The sequence below is a fragment of a genome, unplaced genomic scaffold, assembly GCF_019419815.1.
Source record: "Pyrus x bretschneideri cultivar Hongxiangsu unplaced genomic scaffold, Pyrus_bretschneideri_v1 Contig22, whole genome shotgun sequence".
In the NCBI taxonomy this organism is placed as follows: domain Eukaryota; kingdom Viridiplantae; phylum Streptophyta; class Magnoliopsida; order Rosales; family Rosaceae; genus Pyrus; species Pyrus x bretschneideri.
In genome coordinates this window covers 5,220,072-5,240,456 of record NW_025999524.1, presented here as the reverse complement: position 1 = coordinate 5,240,456, position 20,385 = coordinate 5,220,072, and the positions used below count along the sequence as shown (strand labels likewise).

At 38.0% G+C, this 20,385-nt stretch overlaps 3 protein-coding genes across 4 annotated transcripts; 1 reads left to right on the top strand and 2 right to left on the bottom strand.

Annotated features, from left to right (window-relative positions):
- Positions 1 to 983: 983 nt before the first annotated feature.
- LOC103943067 (mediator of RNA polymerase II transcription subunit 23) lies at positions 984 to 9,930 on the bottom strand. 2 transcript variants are annotated; one of them, XM_009353263.3, is made up of 21 exons: positions 9,783 to 9,930; positions 9,649 to 9,692; positions 9,320 to 9,419; positions 8,255 to 9,217; positions 7,791 to 8,025; positions 7,331 to 7,548; positions 6,901 to 7,108; positions 6,451 to 6,731; positions 5,856 to 5,939; positions 5,152 to 5,246; positions 4,808 to 4,970; positions 4,468 to 4,713; positions 4,023 to 4,193; positions 3,776 to 3,889; positions 3,555 to 3,680; positions 3,268 to 3,416; positions 2,879 to 3,119; positions 2,017 to 2,779; positions 1,741 to 1,922; positions 1,483 to 1,586; positions 984 to 1,368 (listed from the first exon to the last, which is right to left on the bottom strand). In XM_009353263.3, the coding sequence occupies exons 1-21, from the start codon at positions 9,888 to 9,890 to the stop codon at positions 1,167 to 1,169; spliced, it is 4,797 nt and encodes a 1,598-aa protein (XP_009351538.1). In that variant the 5' UTR covers positions 9,891 to 9,930; the 3' UTR covers positions 984 to 1,166. The 2 variants fall into 2 exon arrangements, 1 of the variants encoding a protein (XP_009351538.1); XR_007258662.1 differs by lacking the exon at positions 984 to 1,368 and having other exon boundaries at positions 1,741 to 1,888.
- Positions 9,931 to 11,588: 1,658 nt separating this feature from the next.
- On the top strand, positions 11,589 to 15,720 carry LOC103943068 (glucan endo-1,3-beta-glucosidase 3). The gene is made up of 4 exons (XM_009353264.3): positions 11,589 to 11,834; positions 13,535 to 14,788; positions 15,018 to 15,045; positions 15,153 to 15,720. The coding sequence occupies exons 1-4, from the start codon at positions 11,777 to 11,779 to the stop codon at positions 15,307 to 15,309; spliced, it is 1,497 nt and encodes a 498-aa protein (XP_009351539.1). The 5' UTR covers positions 11,589 to 11,776; the 3' UTR covers positions 15,310 to 15,720.
- A 197-nt stretch (positions 15,721 to 15,917) lies between these two features.
- LOC103943056 (dynein light chain 1, cytoplasmic) lies at positions 15,918 to 17,365 on the bottom strand. The gene is made up of 2 exons (XM_009353251.3): positions 16,914 to 17,365; positions 15,918 to 16,277 (listed from the first exon to the last, which is right to left on the bottom strand). The coding sequence occupies exons 1-2, from the start codon at positions 17,142 to 17,144 to the stop codon at positions 16,122 to 16,124; spliced, it is 387 nt and encodes a 128-aa protein (XP_009351526.1). The 5' UTR covers positions 17,145 to 17,365; the 3' UTR covers positions 15,918 to 16,121.
- Between the last annotated feature and the right edge of the window lie 3,020 nt (positions 17,366 to 20,385).

Sequence of the window (20,385 nt, the reverse complement as noted above, 5' to 3'; positions counted from 1 at the left end):
GACAATAATTGCTGGACATGAGTCAGTGGGTGTCCCCACAATAACGTGCAATATCGTCTAAGCATTCACATGAGAACGGATTTTCTTCGGAGTTAAGGAGCCAGAGTTTTCACATCAAACAATCTTGATCACATAAATTTAATTCAATGGTTTTTATTAATTCATTTTTCTTACCCATAACACACAATCGACTATCTTAATTTGACTTGCACATCAATCAATGATCCGAATTGTTTGATAAAAAAGCTTTGACTGCTTATCTATGAAGATGATCCGTTCTCCGCTTTTGTAGCGACGTGACGAGTAGGGTATGTCTAGTCCACATATGCCGCGGACCCCACCTCGTTTACTGAAGGGGCAATGTAAAAGAGCAGTCCTGCTATGTCTGTTATCCGGATGTGTGGGGAGCATCTTCCATCATCTTCTTTATATTTTATCTGTTTATTATAATTTGTACGATTAATTTTCGTTAAGTATTGTTTATATTTAATGAAAAAATACTAAAAGCTGAACACGCGACACTGTAATTACTGGGTAATATGGAGAAATAAATAGATACAATTAAACTGTAGTATTTTTCTCTACTAATGTAAATAAAGGGTCTTAAATCAAGTTTTGTGAGTTACAAGTTTAATGTCAATGTATAGAGATTTCTTTGCATTGTGACATCTCGATGTAATAATGCAATGTCATGTGAAAAATTAAAATACATATCATCACGCTTTTTAATATTTATTTCAAACACCGTGGTGGCATATCGAGGAGCAGATACGAATACGATTGTAAAAGAACAGAATATTTTTGGTGGTCACAAATTTTTTCATTCTATTATATTTGACCAAATAGTATCGTCCAGTTCCTATAGAACCTATGACACAAGAAACGTTTCTGAAATGCAAACACTATCCCATACTCCCGTGTGATCGTGATACAACAATAAATTAGATTATAATATCGCTCGAATATAAAAAAAATACTTTGGGTGAATAAACAATATTGACATTATTTCTTTATGAAAACATACACGAAATCCACCTAAAGCCTGCCTTTCGCTGGTTACATACACGACTTTACATACTCTAAAGAGGAACGTCCTCTCTAGTTTTCTATAATTATCTCAAAAATCGTGCTATCAGCTTATGAGAATTGCTAAAGAACCCGAAAACTTACGATGAATTCTGGTTCAACTTGGGATGCGTAGCAGCATAAATGGAAGAATTCGTGTCGGGTTTTAAGTGGGAAAGAAGGTGTTGTATGTCCGGACGCAGACTTTCCGCAGCTCTTCCACAAAGAGCTAAGACCTCTGGTCTGGGCTTGCTGTTAGCCTGCACGGGACCTCCCTGCCCTTCGTAGTGGACGACGTGATGGCTGAGAAACACAACGGGTTATGTGTGGTTAGCTATCGTCAGGCACTACTAAACAACAGCTATATCAAACCACAAACAGAAAATTTGTTAGTTTCAATGACAGAGAAGCACTTACAAGAAGTCCATAAGATCTGCTATTTCTAATGGCTCGACAGGAGTCGGTGGCTGTACGTTCTTCCCAAAGACATCCACCATCATACTTAAAATCAATGACAGGGTCTGAAACAGGTGATGGCAATGATTAAGCAACAAAGGATAGAAAATTTATTAATACATATCACCTTTAATTTGATGACATTCAAATACGCATTGGAAATGATTGAAAGCTTTAACGAAATTGTAATAAAAGTTCCGAATAAGTGAATTTTTGTACCTTGCTGAAGAGGGCGTGCGCATTGGCTAGTTTAGGGAGCAATGGACCCATGATCCGGAATGCTATTCTCAACATTGCAACTGAAGTCACTGGCCTGAGATGTTTGATGATACGATGGGTCCCTTCTAGCCATTCCTGTGGGAGGTTACTGAAAAACGAATGAAGCAGCGCGACAATATTACCTGGAATCGTGACAGAGTTAACTATATAAACTCTCGCACAGGGAAGTTAAACAAGGTTTATCAGTAAATAACCATTGCATATATCGTAGCATACCAATGGCAGTTGAGGTATTGTCTTGAGCAGCCCATGTTGGATCCAACAAAGCATAACCGACAGCAGAGTCCAGTTCCCCCATTGACCTTTTGCCATCAGTGAGCCACCACGTTTCTTTTATTATACGCGACGCCTCCAGATAGAGTTGGACATGAAAATCAGGAGGCAGCTGAGCCAGTAGTAGACCACAGGCTTGGATCAATAAGCAAGACAATTGTTGGCATGTATAACCACTTCGAGAAACAAAGTTAGATGCATTTATTCCTGATACTGAAGCAGGTGACCTGCTCGTGCCCAAGGAATCTGTGCTTCCGCCCGAAGGGGATGTTGGTAAAATGGAGCCTTGCCCAACACCACTTGGAGCTCCGTGCAGGCCATTGCTGGATTGAATTAATGTTGGTTGTATATTGACGACAATCTGAACAAGTGATGATACAATCTGGAATGCAGATACAGGAAGAGAGAGCAATTCAATTACTGCTGTTTCAAGAACCAGCTGAGTATATGTGCCTGGATCCTGAATTTGGTAGAATGCTTTTTGGCCGTCGAAAACATTTGCTTGCCCAGACTGAGACGGTGGTGGAGTCTTATTAGGTGGGGCACGCATTGAATTATTTAAAGCATCACTCGTTCCAGATTTTGAGTTGTTATGCAATGGGGGAATGACATTATTCACTAGTCCCAGTAAGAGACTTGCAAAGTAATCGGCAGGTGGGCACATGGCACTATTCATATGCACCGGGAATGACTCAGAAAATGGGATCTGAAACAAACTTGGAGTTAATAAAGTAACTGGAGGAAAATAGTACTAAAAAGTCAATGCTGATTACCAAAAGAATAAAAAGGAGAGCAAAGTCTTTACCTTGTTGACTTCGAGTACATTCAATATTCGGACAATAAGCTTTCCGGGAAGATGGCCATAAAAATATGCAAGTATGTCACGAACAAAAGTAAATCTTAAAGGGTGGTATTTAAGAAATGGAGAATACATGAGCAGAATTCTATCAGCTGAATCTATGGCATCATTTTCAATTAGTCTATAAATTATCAATGGAATGACGGGGATCAAACGCCCTGCAATATCATCGAAGAAGGTGGGATACCTGCATAACATAAAAGACCATGTAAGTGAATATATGCTTTAGCGATTCACAAAGTTTAGCTTCTATGTTATGATTCTTATCTTAGCATAAAAACCATACCAACTTCAAACCCCAAAAATAAGAAAGAAAAATATTTAACAAATGCAACCTGTCCTTCCAACATAGATGATTCCCGAGGGCCTTTTGCAATTCAACTCGCTTAAAGGGTGCAGAGACAAGCCAGTGTTCAGGGGGACCTCGATTCGAACAATGTTGTTTCACCCTTTGTTGAAGTTCTTGCCTATCAAGTAGACTAATCTGCATCACATATTAGCACATAATTGCATCAAGAACGTATCTTGCATTGTAGTAAATTTCCAGATCAGTTTGTTTAATAAATAAAAGTGGAATTCTCACATTAACCCTTGTTCTTTTTAATAAGTTGAAAGCACGTACCACGATATGTAGAGCATGGGGGTCATCGTCACGATCAATAAGTGCCAGGAGCAAAATATCCAAAGGGAGCAACTCATGGGTCCAAATATAAAATGCTAGGTTTGCACATACTTTCAATAAAAGGTCCTGAAAAAGAAATGAATAAAATGTCAGTAAAAACAACTCCACAGGCATGCAAAACACAGGATTGTGAATGAAAAACCTAGGAACAACTGACGGACCTGCAAAGAATGGCCGTGCTGCAGTTCCAACTGAATATGATGAAGCAGAACATCCACCATTGTATAAATATTAGATGATACTTCCTCAGGAGAAAACTCTCTCAAGACGCGTGCCTGAAACCATATAAGGAAGAGACTAAGCAACAGTGTCCTAGGCAATATCAAAAGAACCCTGCCAAAACTTCGAGGTTCTGAGAGCGAGTGATAAACACCAATCATGGTGTTATTCATAATACATTAAACTTACTAAGTTTAGGCTGTTGATGTTTTCTGGGTGCCCTTGCATCAGAATCCATGCACCAGCACATAGATATTGTCGATGTTGAGGAAAACTATGACTGATATAGGTCATTACATATGTAGGATCAGCGGAAGGTGACAAAAGCTGGGTGCATTGGTTAATTACAGTGGTTTCTGCCTGCAAAAAGGATCTTTCATCATTATGTATATCTAAGAAATATTCATGATAGACAATGTAATTAAGTAGAAGTTAATAGTTTAAGTACAGAAGATTCTATTCAGTCCGGTAGGATAATAAAATCATCTTTAAGAAAGGGGGAAAATGTCAATGGAATCTGAAGTTTGACAGCAGAAAAAAAAAAAAAAAAAAAAAAAGAAAAAAAAAAAAAAGATGTTACAGCTGAACAACACAAACACTACAAAATCGAAAAACTAAGGGAGCAACAATAAACCTGCTGCCATTCTTGAATTGCCAGGCCCCTTTTATCAATCCGTTGGATCAAAAAATCACGAAGAAGCGAAGGGAAATAGCGTAGTGTTTTCTCTGACCATGTGTGATTACTAGTGGCTAATATTTGCTCTAACATGGTTTGAAGATAAAGCAGATGATCAGCATCAGCTATTCCTCGTGTCTTAATGATGATCGCAAGAGTGACAACAGTTACTCGATTCAAAGTTTCTGTGAATTCAGTTGGACCCTGCCAAAGATTAACAATGCACACAATTACATTTCAGCTCGTCTATGAAATTTAAACAAAAAAAGGGTTTTGTTTTGGAAAATGCAGTATATACCTTCCCTTCCCTTTTCACAAAGAAAAAGTCTCTCAAAGACAGAATAAGATTCATACACAAGTTCTCAGCCAACCTAAATACACGATGGTCTCCACGTTTTGATTTTAGAGCAGAAACTATTTTTGTAACATCATACATCAAGGCTTTGCTTTTTCCTTGGTACCTATATGGAAGATGTGACAACTTATAAATTTTAACTTGCAGTGGCATCATATTGCAGATGAAAGAAATATAAAGTCAACATTTACAGCATCTGAAGCCAAGAGAGTCGCACCATATCTTTGAAAATTATACTTAACTTGAAAGAGGTGTAATTTCAGCATATGGATAATACAAATAATCACCTGTAAAGTGGAAGCAAACGGTAATTCAAAATTTCAAGCACTAAAAGAGTTACGCCTGGCTTGCTCAATACTGAGGGATTCCTTTGAGCCAAATGCTGAGAAACAGAATAAATAAATATCACAATACAAGATGAAACGTAAAAGGTTACAACAGTACTGTTTCAAAAATGGACAAGGATATTAGATTTTAAACATACGACAAATGGTGCTTAAAGTGACAAGGATAATAAAAAAAGGGAGAGGGAGGGTAGGGGGTATAAACTACAAGTTAAGGCTGCAAAGACTTATCCAGAGTAACCAAATCAACAAATAGTTACACAAATGTAGGTGAAGGTGAACGTCAAAGATATATCTGGAAGACCGACCATACATACATCACCTTTAATTACCCCCACAAGAGAAGGAAAAAAAGTCAACATGGAGCTTTAATACGTTCCATTTGATTTAGCTTATTCAGTAAAGTGCTGATTTTCTAAGGTGTCAACAAACCTGACAGTAATATTTCAAGGAGTTATACTAGAGACTTGAGGCCAAGTTTTGCCTGCTTAGGAAAAGGGCTAACCTCATAGCTTTTGACCCTTAAGAATTCAAGTTAAGTGCCCTTGTGGGGAGTATATTATTAAAATGCATGTTCATTTGTGAAAAAACACAAGAAACATTTAATCAGAGAAGCAACGAAAACCTTAGAATTAAAAGAAAATTACATTGAAATGAGAACGAAATAATGAGTGAGGTGCAATGAGTAGCAGCCTACAATATGTTTCAGCCATTGCAATACTAGGTACAACCTGCATTTAAAATATAAGAAAATAAGTCAAAAGACAATTCAAAAAGAGTAAATAATAGGTTGGTTGCTATATACAAAAAAAAAAAAAAAAATCCCACTGATTAGCCACTCTCAGATCCATGGTAAAAAACCATAGCTTCAAATATAAATTTCTTCCGGCTATGCACAAATCTCAAATTAGAATACCATGATTTCTATCAAGGTAAACAAATAAGATTCATGAAACACTCCATAAAGTGCAAGATGTGTGTGTGAGAGAGAAATATAGAGAGAGAAAGAGAGAGAGAGTAGAGGGGGAGGGGTCAACTCCTTTATTTTTCTTTTTCCCCTTCCCCGTCATTATGCTATGTACATGTACTCCATGTTCTTACAGCCTGCAGCCTCTGGTATCCTTTGGCAGGCATACATCAATAAATGAACAAAAGTTTCAATTACCAACAAGTATATGTAACCAATTTAGGCCTATTTCCAAGCTGAAAATGGCAAGTTAAGCAAGAAAAAAAAGAGAGTACCTGCCCAGAAAATAAAGATTCTTCCATTTGATACGCCAGCTTTAAACATAGGTTCATTGAAAAGCCAGATAACAAGGACATCGGCAGTGGAGATACTTCCTGCATAACCATTAACCTCTCATTGGACTGTAGGTTTGTTCCGGGTAATGACTCTGCAACTCCAGCAGAGGATAACCAATTGATCACAGTTTCACAAGCTGGCTGTGCCATAGTGTAAGACACAACCCAAAACATCCCAATTGACCTTTCATCCATATTCATATAATCCATTATTCGATCCCCTGAAATAGAAACCAACAGTTACAAGTTCACAAGATTTCCAGGAAAATGTCCTATTATAGAATTTACTAAGTTTTATAATATTGTCGCATACAGGCAATTTTATAACAATCATTCATGATTTCGTTGCCAGAAAATGTCAATTTGTAATACTTCTGGAGTGGAATATACCTTTGCTTGCTGTCCTCCACCATTCATCTATTTGCTTTCCTTTTTGAAGCTGCTCGTTATTCAGATATTCTCTAGTTGTTGTGTTCAATGACCAAATACGTAAATTCTGGCAACTGCTTATGAAGTCCAGCAGGATACTTTGAGGACTATTTGGATCTGAGCTCCTATCTTCTTTATGAAATGATAGGATCTTTCGTGTTGTCTCCACCTACAATCAGTAAAGCTACAGGCTATAAATACGACACGATCAAGTAGTCTCAAATTACGGAGGAAACACAAATGAAAATGACAGATGTCATTCTTCGGGAAAAAAGTGGAATAATGCCCACATTTAGTAAGTGCAGCGAAATAGACAAAAGAAATTGCAAGAAGTAAGACAAATTATGTGACTTTAGTCGAAAGACAGTGGACTCCACTTTTCAAGGACAACCTTTCTAGCATCTTGATTTAGAGCATTCATCACAAGTTCAACCCGTATAATTTGAGCAAGAAGCCAAGTGACGTGATTTGTCCTAAGAATTTGTTGGTCACCCTCGGTAAGGCGTGAAACTAGCTTGTCCACAAAATCAACAAAATCAATACAGCCACTTTTAATAAGAAAAAAGAATATATCCGAAAAGACAAGCCACTCTTGCCAGCAATTAATATCTGCAAGGAACAAGATATAAGCATTAGCTTACTAAAAAAAAAAGCAATCATTACACAAGCAGGCAGAATCACAAATTTAAAAGTACGATAAAATAAAAAAATAAAAATTCGGATAAAATAATTTATAGAGTAGTACTAAAAAGACTTGGTAAGAAGAAAAAGGAAGGTCTACAATATCTGTAAAAGAGCAATACAGATAAGAAATGGCTAATCTTATTAATTTACAATGAAGATAATATTACCTGAATTGGTCAACTTTAATAGCTCAACAATTCTATCAATTGTTGCCTCGCAAATCATTTCAGAGATGAAAACAGCACCAGGAGTAGGCGCTTGAGAAGAAGACCTGTAGCAAGGGGCAACAAGCAGCACCCGTTTCCACCAGTCAGGTGATGGAGTAGTACATAGAGCATGCCTGATGCAACGCAGAGCTCTCTCCCAATCCAAACTTCCTTTTGGAATTGAAGTTGCAAGTTCCTACACCAGCAAAAGCAAAGGAATTCCAGATTATAGCCCCAAAAATAGATCCCTAAAGAAGTAGCATAGATACAGAAATCATGCTTGGCGGAGAACATCATTTATTTTACAAATTTTATTGTTACATATCATCTTCTTATCATCATCTAATGATACTGATTATTGCATAAACATGATATATGCTAAAACTTCCATTACCAAATAATGAATTCGTAGATAAATTCATCACCTCTCCATGCAATGGTTCTCCCAGAACACTTGGATATGTGATTGGTGAATACCGCAAGCTTGCTACTGCTTCTCCTGAAACACTAGGAGTTGTCTGTGTGAAAATCCGATGAGTCCCAAACGTAGGGCAATGTAGGTGTTGATCTAACATTTTCATGTGCATGGCCATCATATCTCGTCTCCTATGGATCTCCAAGATTAGAGTAAATAAGGCTTCATCATCAGGTATATTCTCCATAAATTGCAACCCACTCCGCAGTAATTCATAGAAGGGCACTCGGCATTTATCCTCATCAACCAAAAGCCAAATCACATCCAAACAGCTATGTAGCCATTCAACTAGCGCCTTTCCAGGTCTCCAGGATCTTACACCATCAGGTTCATCAACCCCAAGTTGTTTTTGGTCCCAATTAACCAGCCAATTAAGCATATGGGAAAAGATGTTAGCATGAGTAACTGGTTTTAAATTAAATGCAAGTCCAGTTAAAATGATCTTGCAGCACAGCTGACGAAGACTGCTTATGGCATTATCTCTTATAGATGAATTGAACCTTGCCGTAGCCTGCTGTCCATTGGAGGCTACATCAGATGATTTAACTGGTGACATAGATGATGGTTCGATAGCAGACTGGGTGGGGGAACCAATGCCATGCACTGAAGGTAATGGAGAGGCGGGAGTCGAAGATTGAAAATTAGAAGAATTGGGGATTGCATTCGAAGATGGAAGCATAACAGACTGCGGTGAAACAGCAGGCATTGCTTGACTCCCTTGACCAACTGACATTTCTGCTGTGGAAACCGAAGAAAGAAGGGACGGCAAAAAACTATCCCAGTTAATGTGACCTATAGTACACAAGCTCCTTAGAGCAAAGAGAAGAAACTCCGCCCGTGGCGCATGATTACTACATTGCACAACTAGAGATATAAGTACAGACTCAGTCACGACGCGCAGTTGATCTTGGTCCTGAAACACATGGAACAACAACATCAGAACTACTACCTTAAAGTAATAAACTCCCAACAACAACGATACCAAGAACTGCAAGTTTCAAATTGTGCAACTTACAGGAAACTGGCTCTGCAGTTGTTCAAAATCTAGTAGGAACTGCTCGTTTCGAGGTGGAAGCTCTCGATTAAGAGCAAGTACACGCTTCTGTGACTTGTTCCTGAAGAATCCACAACACTAACTTCTTCAAAAAATTGACTTTTCGGTTTTTTCCAACTCAAAATTTTTTCTTTTATCACTACTATCAAATCAACTGTAAAGTTTGAGAAATCGGAACCAAAAATTATAATCTCTAACCAGAAAACAACATTAACTTAAATTAAATTCATCTAATTTGAACTAATTACGCAACCAAAAAAACAAATCTTTCAGTAAAATTACACACTTACGGAGGCTCCCGAACTGAATCATCAGGTTTTTGGCGGCTACTTCTCTGCGAAAAAGCATGCAAATTTCTTAATTTCAGATTAAATTGAATTACAAATTTTAACAAAAATAGAGAGCGAGTGCAAATTGAACTCACTCCTAAGTAGAGGTCGAAGAGATTGACAATTGCGGCACGTGCGGGGTGGAACTGGTAAGCTCGCGAGGCAGCTGACGCCGAGGACGATGGTCGCTGGTTTTGATCCATTGTTTTCAGCTCATGCCAATCGGAGCTCCAGCGAAGAGAAGGGAGGAACTGAAGAGAGTGAGACGGTGGCGGAGGAGGTCGCAGAATTTCAGTTTTTTCAGGTTGGCGGAGGCGCTTCGGTTTTGTATTGGGAGAATACTGTATGGTTGGGCATTTGAGGGCCCCGAATGACATATACACACAGAGCTCGGTCAGCGTCACTAATGCTAATTAGTAATTCCCTCTATTTCTGTTTTTATAAAAAGTTTAATTAATAATCTGTTGAAATTTTTATTTTTATTTTTTTACTTGGACCAAAATACCCATTTGAATGCCAACGGTTACCTAACGTTAGCATGACGCTAGCTAGCAATGGTTAGCTGACGTCATGCTGCCTGTACCGTTAGACCATCTTCAACCTTGAAACAACTTTTCTGGTCTAACCCTTATGGCATGAATTTTTTAACCTGAGATTATTAAATAATAAATTTAGGCTAACGTTTTCTTTTAAAGTAACTTTTTTAAGAAAATAAATTATGTACACTATCATAAATTAATTTTATGAACATTTTAACCTAAAAATATTTAGATTCTCATAAATATTGAAAAATCACTAAATCGTAAATTATTCTTGAGTTAAATATTTTAGCCGTTGCATTAAAATTTGGACCGTTACATCTTTATTTTACCGTTTGATTTGATTATATTCATCTTAGCCTTTGGATTTAATAAATATATAAATATAAAACTAAAAAAAATTTGTTTGAATTTAGGATGTTAGATTAACCAACGGCCCCTTTAATATGGCCGTTGGATCACAAATATAGCTGTTAGGCTATCCGACGCGTGGGGTACAAGCCCACGTGGGTGGGGTCGAGCTGTGATTGTCTCTAACGCGTTCCGCGCGTTGGCAGGTGAGGGATCGACAAGTGGGTTTCACAGCCCACTTTTCAATCACACTGGTGGGGCCCACACCGAATCCTGAGCTAATTTTTAGGGGATATTTGACTTTTGGCTTTTAGCCCAAACATTTAGGTTGGGTTGAGTTGGGTTTGAGGAGGGAATAAAAGGGAAAAAATGGCTTTTAGCTTAGGTTGGGTTTTGTCTTAGAATTTGATTTGATTTTATCAATTAAAAAAAATTCCATACTTTGAATTCGTCAAACTCCTAAATACATTTTATATTTGACATATATCGTCTCGAGTTGACTCTTAGGACATTCAGATGTTTTGACACCTCCAAAATACGTATTATGTTTTTATGTTGCATTATATTCTATTTACTTTTAGTCGAGTGTTACAGTACCTTAATACGGATGCGATCGCTTCCTCGTTGCGAAAAAAGGACAATCAAATATCCATCGTATCTCACGGGGCTGCCCATTTTCTATAAATATAAATACACACAAAAAAAAGATAAAAACATAAAATAAAAACTGGACACTGTCCGGAATATAACCGTTGAATCCAGCTGTACCAAGCCACGTCATCACAAGTGGTCTACTCGTGGACCCCAAACTCAGACCAAGCTTAACCTAAGCCCTCTGATTTGGGAGGCCCAACATCCGGTGGTAGCCTAGGCTTCTCTGCTTACTAGTTACTATGCACCTGCATGTAAATAACAGCCGTCCGATCTCTGACACACCCACACACTCTGCGATCATGCGGCTTCTGCATTTACAACTTCACCCCTCGCTCTCTCTCTCTCTCTCTGTCTCATCAGCTGCTTCCACAAACCTCAAAAGCAGCTCCCTTTTCCCTTTTTTTCTCTATTCCCCTCTTTTATTCTTGCCCTTTTGGCCTTTTGGTTTTCTTGGGGTTTTATTCAAATTTAATTTTCTTTCTGGGGTTTTTTCTTCTGTGGGGGTTTCATTTGTATGGTTTTGGAGGGCAGAGAGGAAGGATTCCATGGCTGCTCTGCTATTCTTCTTCCTATTGGCGGTGTCTGCAGTTTCTGCTGAAAAAGGTAAGCTTTTATGCTTTTCTGCGCATATGTTTTAGCAGCTCTTTAAAACTTAAGCTTTCATTTGTCAATAATCTTTATTTTTGGATGTCTGCATTGTGTTCTATGAGTTCCTATGTGCCAAAGACCCTTCCTTTCTTGTTAAAGTTCCATTTTTTTGGTGTTTTGATGCGTTTCCTATGTGGGTTTTTGCCTCCTTTTTTTCTGGGTCTTTTTTAAATTTGCTCAAATGATTAGTAGTTTTTTGGCTAATTAATCTGCAAGGTCATTGAGTTTATTGTGACTGATTTGATTTGAAGTTTCAATCTCTGCTGCACTTAAACCATGTTCTTCAAGAAAAATGCAGACCTGGAGAAAAGGGGTGTGTGAGAGAGGGAGAGTGGGAGAGTGGGTGCATTCAGCTGATTTGGGGGGGGGGGGGTTGTTTCTGAGAGAAAATCATTCCCTTGTTGAAAGTTTCCGATCTGTCGTCGGCTTTTCAATTTGCGTCCCACCTGGTCCAGCTCATTTGGCAGTCTTTTGAGCTCTAAAACCCCATTCTAATACAAATGTGAAATAATTCGTGGGACCAAAATAGCCTTGTTGGAGATGGAAAGGATAGTGTTAGACTTCATCAATGAACTGGGGTCCTGCAAAATCTGCTTCGGAGGGTATTGTTGTCATATTAGTTTGAGGAGGATAGCATGTGCTGTAGTTGGTCTTATATTATATGCATAAGCCCATTACTTCTCTCAGCTGCTTCACACTTAATTTATATAAGAGGCATTTTAGAATGATAAAACTAGATTAAGCAGGCAACGTTCTATTTGCACTATTTAATTGTATGGGGTTTTCATCTGTATATGAGATTCCGATAGCATTAATTAAGATGGTTTCGTATTCCATATATTTATCTATATAAGATATATTTGTATCTGTGAATCTATAAAACAACCTAGATTCTTAATGTTTTGACCACCACAAGGAATCTGTAATCATTATAATAGGATTAGATTTGGTTATGCCCATTGTATCAATGATTACAAGCTTGTCAAGGTTGCTTATGGATACATGCTACATGTGTTTTCATTGAAAAACAATTCACGGCAAAACATTCAAGATTTTCCTTGCAAACATCTTCTGAATGATAATGGAACATATCTCAATGGTGCTATGCACTGGTAATGCGTGCCCATCGGAGTTGGAGCTACCTGTGTCATTGCTGCTTTTGATTTGGCAGAGGAGAAAGTTCTTGTTGGCACCACTGGTTTCTATCACAGATTATCAGAGATTTATGACTGGCGTTTTGGGAGGGTGCATTTGTTTACTATTCCACAGCATCGGCACTATCAAGCAATACTGGTTTTGGATTATGAAATATTATAATGTGAAGGAGTCTTGGACTAGGATTTTGATAACCCCACTCATACGTTTCTCTACAGCCATTGGGTTACTGGAAGAATGGCAAGATATTACTGGTGAGAGATATCAGGGAATTACTTCTGTGCAACACGAAGGTTGGTAATGAAGGCCAAACTAGAGTTGGTCCTAACAAAGTGACGAGGGCCAATTAAGCTAACAATCTCGAGATGATTGTACATGTCAGATTTATGAGTGATGCTGTCTGTTCTATATGCATGATGAAGTTAATCTGAAGATGGAAGAGATTTTAATCTCAGGCTTTTTTCTTTTCTAATCTAGCACTCGTTGTTAATGTTTTGCAGATGCTGTAATTGGTGTAAACCTCGGTACAGACGTCTCTGATATGCCTAGCCCAACTCAAGTGGCGGCACTTCTTAAAGCTCAAAATATTCGACATATCAGACTCTATGATGCAGACAGAGCCATGCTCCTCGCTCTTGCAAACACAGGCATCCAAGTGACTATTTCGGTTCCTAATGAACAGCTCCTTGGGATTGGCCAATCCAATGCCACTGCTGCCAACTGGGTTGCTCGCAATGTGATAGCCCATGTCCCTGCCACCAACATCACTGCTATAGCTGTGGGATCTGAAGTCCTTAGTGCCCTCCCAAATGCTGCTCCAGTCCTAGTTTCTGCCCTGAAATTCATTCACTCTGCACTTGTTGCATCTAACCTTGACCGCCAAATTAAAGTCTCTACTCCGCACTCTTCCTCCATTATTCTCGACTCCTTTCCACCATCCCAAGCCTTTTTCAATCGCTCATGGGATCCGGTCATGGTTCCCTTGCTCAAGTTCTTGCAGTCTACTGATTCATATCTCATGCTCAACGTCTACCCGTATTTTGATTACATGCGCTCCAACGGTGTAATCCCCTTGGACTATGCACTTTTCCGCCCTCTTCCTCCAAACAAGGAAGCTGTCGATGCTAATACACTGCTACATTATACCAATGTATTCGATGCTATTGTTGACGCAGCGTATTTTGCAATGTCCTATCTAAACATCACTAATATCCCCATTGTAGTGACCGAGTCAGGTTGGCCCTCCAAGGGTGACTCATCAGAGCCAGATGCCACACTTGACAATGCCAACACTTACAACAGTAACTTAATTAGGCATGTGCTTAACAACACGGGGACTCCTAAGCATCCTGGGATTGCTGTTAGCACTTATATTTATGAGCTCTACAATGAGGATTTGAGACCTGGGTCTGTCTCTGAAAAGAATTGGGGGCTCTTTAATGCAGATGGAGTGCCGGTTTATACCTTGCACTTAACAGGTGCTGGAACTGTGTTGGCAAATGACACAACGAACCAAACCTTTTGTGTTGCGAAGGAGGGTTCCGACAAAAAGATGCTACAGGCAGGCTTGGATTGGGCTTGTGGGCCAGGGAAAGTTGATTGCTCGCCTTTGCTGCAGGGTCAACCATGTTATGAACCGGATAATGTGCTCACACACGCAACATATGCTTTCAATGCATATTTTCAGCGGATGGCCAAGGCTCCTGGAACTTGTGATTTCAAAGGGGTGGCTACTGTTACTACCACAGACCCAAGTATGGAATCATGACATGTTTATTTGCATCATGGTTTCGTGTATTACAGACTAGCTTGTGAGCATTGATAAAACTTAAGTAGTGAAGACTGCATCAAGTAGAAAAGTAACAAGTCGCATCAAAAACGAAAAATTTTGTTTTACAGCACTACCAATATGTTATAATATGCTTTTTTGTTGGTGCAAATCTTGCTTTGTTACTGATAATATTTCATTGCCAATTCTTGCAGGTCACGGATCTTGTATATTTCCAGGAAGGTACGAGTTACAAGTCTCTCATCTTATTACGATCATAATTTAACTTCCAAGAGACTGTTTGGAATAACCTAATGAACCTTTTGTTTCCTTGTTTTACTTGAATGCAGTGGCAGAAAAAATAGCACTTTCACCAATGCAACATCACTGGCACCATCTTCGAATTCCACTACTTCTGGGTGCCTTTCACTATTTTTCAACAGTGGCGGTTCCTTCACAAGCTCTGTGATCATCGGTTTCTTAGTTCTGAGTGCAGTTCTGTTGTAGAACATGATGAATTTGTATTTCCTGCGAAACTCTTTTGATGGAAAGGAAACATTTTTTAGAGACTCTGATAGGCACCTGTTGGGAAACTTGCAGCAATACCCAATTTTGTACCCTCCCAGGAGGAATTAGGGGGTGGCAAGCTTTGATTTGAACATATAGGAAGCAGCAAATAGGAGTTGAAAGGTGAGTACCTGTCCATTGGAATTTGTTGAAACAAATCGGAAGGGGGAGAGCATTTAGGATTGTTTTCTGCAACTATCTTGTTTGCGTAAATCTGGTTTTCGCTGACGGTTGTATTCTTTTAGTCTTGATTTTGATCTGTCCATTTATTCAACTAGACGAATTCAGGATGTATGATCTTCGTGTAAATCTGCCTGGTTTCTTTCAATCCGACCGACTTTTCTTTCGTAAGATTTTGCCAGTATTAATTTCAACGACTGAACAGAAAGCATCCAACGCACAATCAAATTATTCAACCACGCAGTGCAAATCTACGATGAACTTTGCATTACAAACATACAAAACGAACCCGGTGACTCGAGAAGGACAGTATTTGCTGCCGGTGTGTTACGAATTGGGTTTTTGAGATTATAACTGATACGAGCAGGTGTTTGCAACACATCGATAACATGGCATGAATTTACAACGTTTTCACTGCAACAGATGAAACGAATATTTCACGTAAACGGAACACACTCTGTTTGCAACTCCTCATGAGAAAATATAACCCATTCGTGCTTTTAGTATACAATGGAAAATCATAATATCGTCACACGTGCGAGCAACGATAAATGAAAAATTGGCGGACATTGTCAATGGTCCAAAGGCTCGACGGCTGTTTTGAAGAGAAGAACGTAAACCTTGTCGATTGAAAAATACAAGAAGCCGCCAGTGGAATGTGTCACGTACGAACCGAAGCTAGTTCCAACAATGCAGTGCCAAGCAGGACCATACGAGGAATCGAAATCCTGTCAAGAAAAACAAAAGCAACATTGTGAACTCTCTGTGCAAACCAAAGCTAGTTCCCATAATTTCAATGCTGTATGTTTCACCACATCATTATAATCTCAAAGCATCAAAAGTTACAGCATAAAAACAGAAAATCTTGTGATTTCTCAGTTTCCCGATCGGGTTACGAACAAGGCAGCTAAAATTACATTCCCGTGCGACCCGCCTCTTTAAATTGACGCATAAATGCAATGGTGGTTTTTGAACAGCACATTCAAGCTGAAAAAATGATTGTGAAGTTCGAATTTATCGAGAATATAAGTTTGTCATAAACTGTGCGTCTCAGAGAATGAAAAATTTCTGGAGAAGCACTTCCGAATGCTTCTTCAGGAAGCACTTGAATAACAAAAATTTCAATGTTTATAATGGAAGCACTTGTAGTAGAAGCGCTCATGAGCACGAGCGGTTCCTACAGAAGCATTCCCAAACGAGAAGATTTTTGGCCCCCATATGATCAATGCCCATTACTCAAAACACTTCTACAATACAATCAGCATTGCAAGCATGCCATTGCCATTTGCCACTACAAACCCACAGCATAAAAATACCAGTTAGAAAAAAGCAAACCATAATCTGATAAGGGCAAAAGATTTGACCTTTTTAAGTGCGAGAGCGAGGCGTTTGCTGTCGAGCTTCCCGGGCATGGCGTCGAGGTGATCCCGCGCAGACCGAAAGGCGCGGTTTTGCAGAGTGATGGGCATGTCAGAGGCCCTGACTCGGACATTGAGGCTATCACGGTGATCTTGTTCCTCCACAGATTTCTTCTTCTGTATCAAACTGCTGAGGAACTTGCTCCGCCTCTCCAGCTCCAGCTCCGCTCCCTCCATTTCTCTCTTCGCCGATGATAATTTCACTCTCTCATATCAGTCAAAAAGTGCATTCCATGTGTTTGCGAGCAGTCCCCAAGAGGTCTCGATTGCAATGTAATTTGGGTTATATATTTGCTGTTGTTTGTCTTTTGATGCATTGTTTGCGTATGGGGCAGGGCGTTGGGGTAGGGGTAGTGGTGGACTGAGGAGTCAGCTTTTCCATACTTCGATTAGTAGAAAGCTGCCGACCAAAACAAACGGCATTGCCTAATGACAGATGAGAAATATTAGGTCAGGCTCTCGACATCCCTTCCGACACATCATAATTTAACGTTAATATATGTGACAATATTATAAAATATCGTGCTAAAGTCATGAGGTAACAGAAAGTTCATGAATAATCCACTTTGAAAAAGTCTCATTATCATTTCTCATGCCAAATAATCGTTTGTTTGAGGTCTTTGAAGTAAAATTGTCGACAATGACATATTTTTTAGGGTGTTGTGAACACGATCCGGTTAATTGGTTGGAAACTTGACAGTAAATTTTTTTTAATCAATTGTATTATTACAGTTGGTGTACCATTTTGACATATTAAAAAATTTCTCATCGGCTTATATTTCAATTAATTAAGTACGTTTACCATGTGCTTCTATTTAGTATTTACAATGTGAACGTAATTACATTGACAAGAAGGACTGTATTCTGCATCCAAAATTGAATTTTCCAATTACAAGGCCATATGCTTCAATGATTAGAATGACCTACTATTTCTAAAGCAGAAGTATTTTTCACTCCAAACGTTCATGAAGGGCCTCAATTTTTTCAGCAAAACCACGATAATTGCGGGAAAAAGGACGAAACCACGATTGGGTAAGTCAGTGTCAGTGGGTCCTCCTCATGAATTTCTTTAGGTTTTTCTAATGTTGACGTGACTGATATTGCAAAGGATTTTGATCACATCAGATTGACCAAATTCATCATTTTAGTCTCGCATTTCCAAAATCAATCAATATCATCCTTAACATTCACCACCGCACATCAATTTGGTTCTTCCGTTTAGATTCCGCCAACTATTTCTATTAGTTTGCATGTGAGATCCACAAATCCAATAAAATGATGACACGTGATTGCACAAAATAAGGATTGTTATCACAAATGGTCCCTGACATTGATCAAACTCCTCATTTTGGTCCCTGTTTCAAAAATCAATAAATTTAGTCCATGACTTTCACTACTACACATCAATTTAATCATTCCATTAAAATTTCATCAATATTTTTTGTTAGTGTGGTAATATGGTCCTACTAGTCCAATCATATGACGCCACATGAATTAATTATTAAAAAAAATTAAGATTTAAAACTAAAAGTACTATAAAAAATTAAAAACAAAAACTAAAAGAAAAAAAAAAAGACATCATCATCTTCATCTAGGTATGCTCAAAAAGAAAAAGAACTCTCCATGACAACACTAAAGCTTTTGTCCTCTGTGAACTCACTTATCATTCTCTTTAGTTCGTTATAATCCTATCAAATTTGAATTGAATTTAGATTCGATTTTATCAAATTTAGATTGAATCTTATTTTCCAATCGGGATTGTGGGATGCGAGAGAAATGTCAGCGCGTAATACTCGCCAATTGGTTCATTCTAAAAAAAAAAAAAAATTAGTTTCTTATAGTTAATCCACTTAGTGTTGTATGATTGGACTAGTGGGACCACATCAGCACACTAACAAAAAATATTGACGAAATTTTAATTGAATGACTCTATTGATATGAGATAGTGAAAATCAGGGACCAAATTTATTGATTTTTGAAACTCAAGGACCAAGATAAGGAGTTTGATCAATGTCAGAGACCATTTGTGAAACCCTTCTTTTGTATAATTCACGTGTCACAATTTTATTGGATTTGTGGATACCACATACAAACTAACAGAATAATTGATGGAATCTAAACGGAATGACCAAATTGATGTGTGGTAGTGAGTGTCAGGGGCGACATTGATTGATTTTGAAAGTGAGGGACCAAAATGATGAGTTTGGTTAATCTTAGGGACCATTTGTGATAAAAACTCTATTGCAAAACATAAGAATGTATTTCTATTCTTTTGTTGGTCACACGGCACCTGGAGTTTGAACTGAAAATAATAATAATAATAATGAAAATGATTTGAAAATTTTGAGTTTTAATAAAAAAGACAAAAATGTGTTGTAAGTGAATAGTACAAAGAGTGACTTTTTAGAATAAAAATGTCATTTTTGATTAAAATAAACAATACAAGAGTGTTTCGTTAAAACTCTAAAAAAAAATTGCAATCCCCTGTCCTATAACTTGGCCATGCCACCAAAATCGAACATATTCCTTTATTTTCAGCAAATCAAACATATTCCTTTATTTTCAGCAACTCGAACATATTCTTTTATTTTCAACAAATCAAACAAATTCCTTCTTTATTTTCTGTTTTTTTTTGGTCTTCAATTTTGAATGTATTATTATCTAGGGTTTTTGTCATAAATGATCCTTGAAATTGAATCACCGCATCAAGATAGTCCCTGAAATTGAAAATCAATCAATGTAGTCCCTGAAAATGAATGTTGCAATGTGGTCCTTTCATTACAATTCTGTTAAAATTTTTGTTATGTGCTTATGTGTCACATAAATGGATCTCACAAATCTAATTAAATATTAACATTTATATTAAAATATTAAAATAATAATAAATAATATTTTTTTATGACAAAATAAAAAATACATATTTTTTTTTATTTTGTTGTCTTTCTCGCACAGGCTTGGCTACCATGGCAGCCCTACCCACTACCAGCCGAAGCAAAAAATCTCATGGGTGTGTGAGGGTTTTTGCCCAAATCTTCTGCTACTTGTCGAAAAGATTGGTGTGGGGCCGTCAACTTAGGCCTTGGGTGTGGCGGTAGATCGGAGGATATGGTTGGGAGAAGGTGGGTGTCAGCGATGCTGGAATTAGAAACAAAGAAGATAGTTTGGTTCGACTGGGTTTCTATTATGGTATATTATGTTTAAATGGATCGAGTGCCAAAAATGGAGCGATGGCAGCCAAGGCTGCTCAACGAAGATGATGAGAGAAAAAAAATTTTTAATTTTTTTTAATTTTGACATAAAATTTTATTTATTTATTATTTAAATTTTTAATTTCACGGTAATATTTAATTAGACTTGCGGGACCTACTTATATGACGCAAAGCACATAGTAGAAATTTTAACGGAATTTTAAAGGAAT

Excerpts from the sequence above, each read along its gene's own strand:
- LOC103943067 (XM_009353263.3), bottom strand. The coding sequence starts at position 9,890 with ATGGATCAAAACCAGCGACCATCGTCCTCGGCGTCAGCTGCCTCGCGA. Across the intron at positions 9,420-9,648 it reads GATTCAGTTCGGGAGCCTCC|GAACAAGTCACAGAAGCGTG; the intron begins GTAAGTGTGTAA and ends TGGATTCTTCAG. Across the intron at positions 6,732-6,900 it reads GTGGAGGACAGCAAGCAAAG|GGGATCGAATAATGGATTAT; the intron begins GTATATTCCACT and ends TTTCTATTTCAG.
- LOC103943068 (XM_009353264.3), top strand. The coding sequence starts at position 11,777 with ATGGCTGCTCTGCTATTCTTCTTCCTATTGGCGGTGTCTGCAGTTTCT. Across the intron at positions 14,789-15,017 it reads TGTTACTACCACAGACCCAA|GTCACGGATCTTGTATATTT; the intron begins GTATGGAATCAT and ends CAATTCTTGCAG. Across the intron at positions 15,046-15,152 it reads TCTTGTATATTTCCAGGAAG|TGGCAGAAAAAATAGCACTT; the intron begins GTACGAGTTACA and ends ACTTGAATGCAG.
- LOC103943056 (XM_009353251.3), bottom strand. The coding sequence starts at position 17,144 with ATGGAGGGAGCGGAGCTGGAGCTGGAGAGGCGGAGCAAGTTCCTCAGC. Across the intron at positions 16,278-16,913 it reads TCGCTCTCGCACTTAAAAAG|GATTTCGATTCCTCGTATGG; the intron begins GTCAAATCTTTT and ends TTTTCTTGACAG.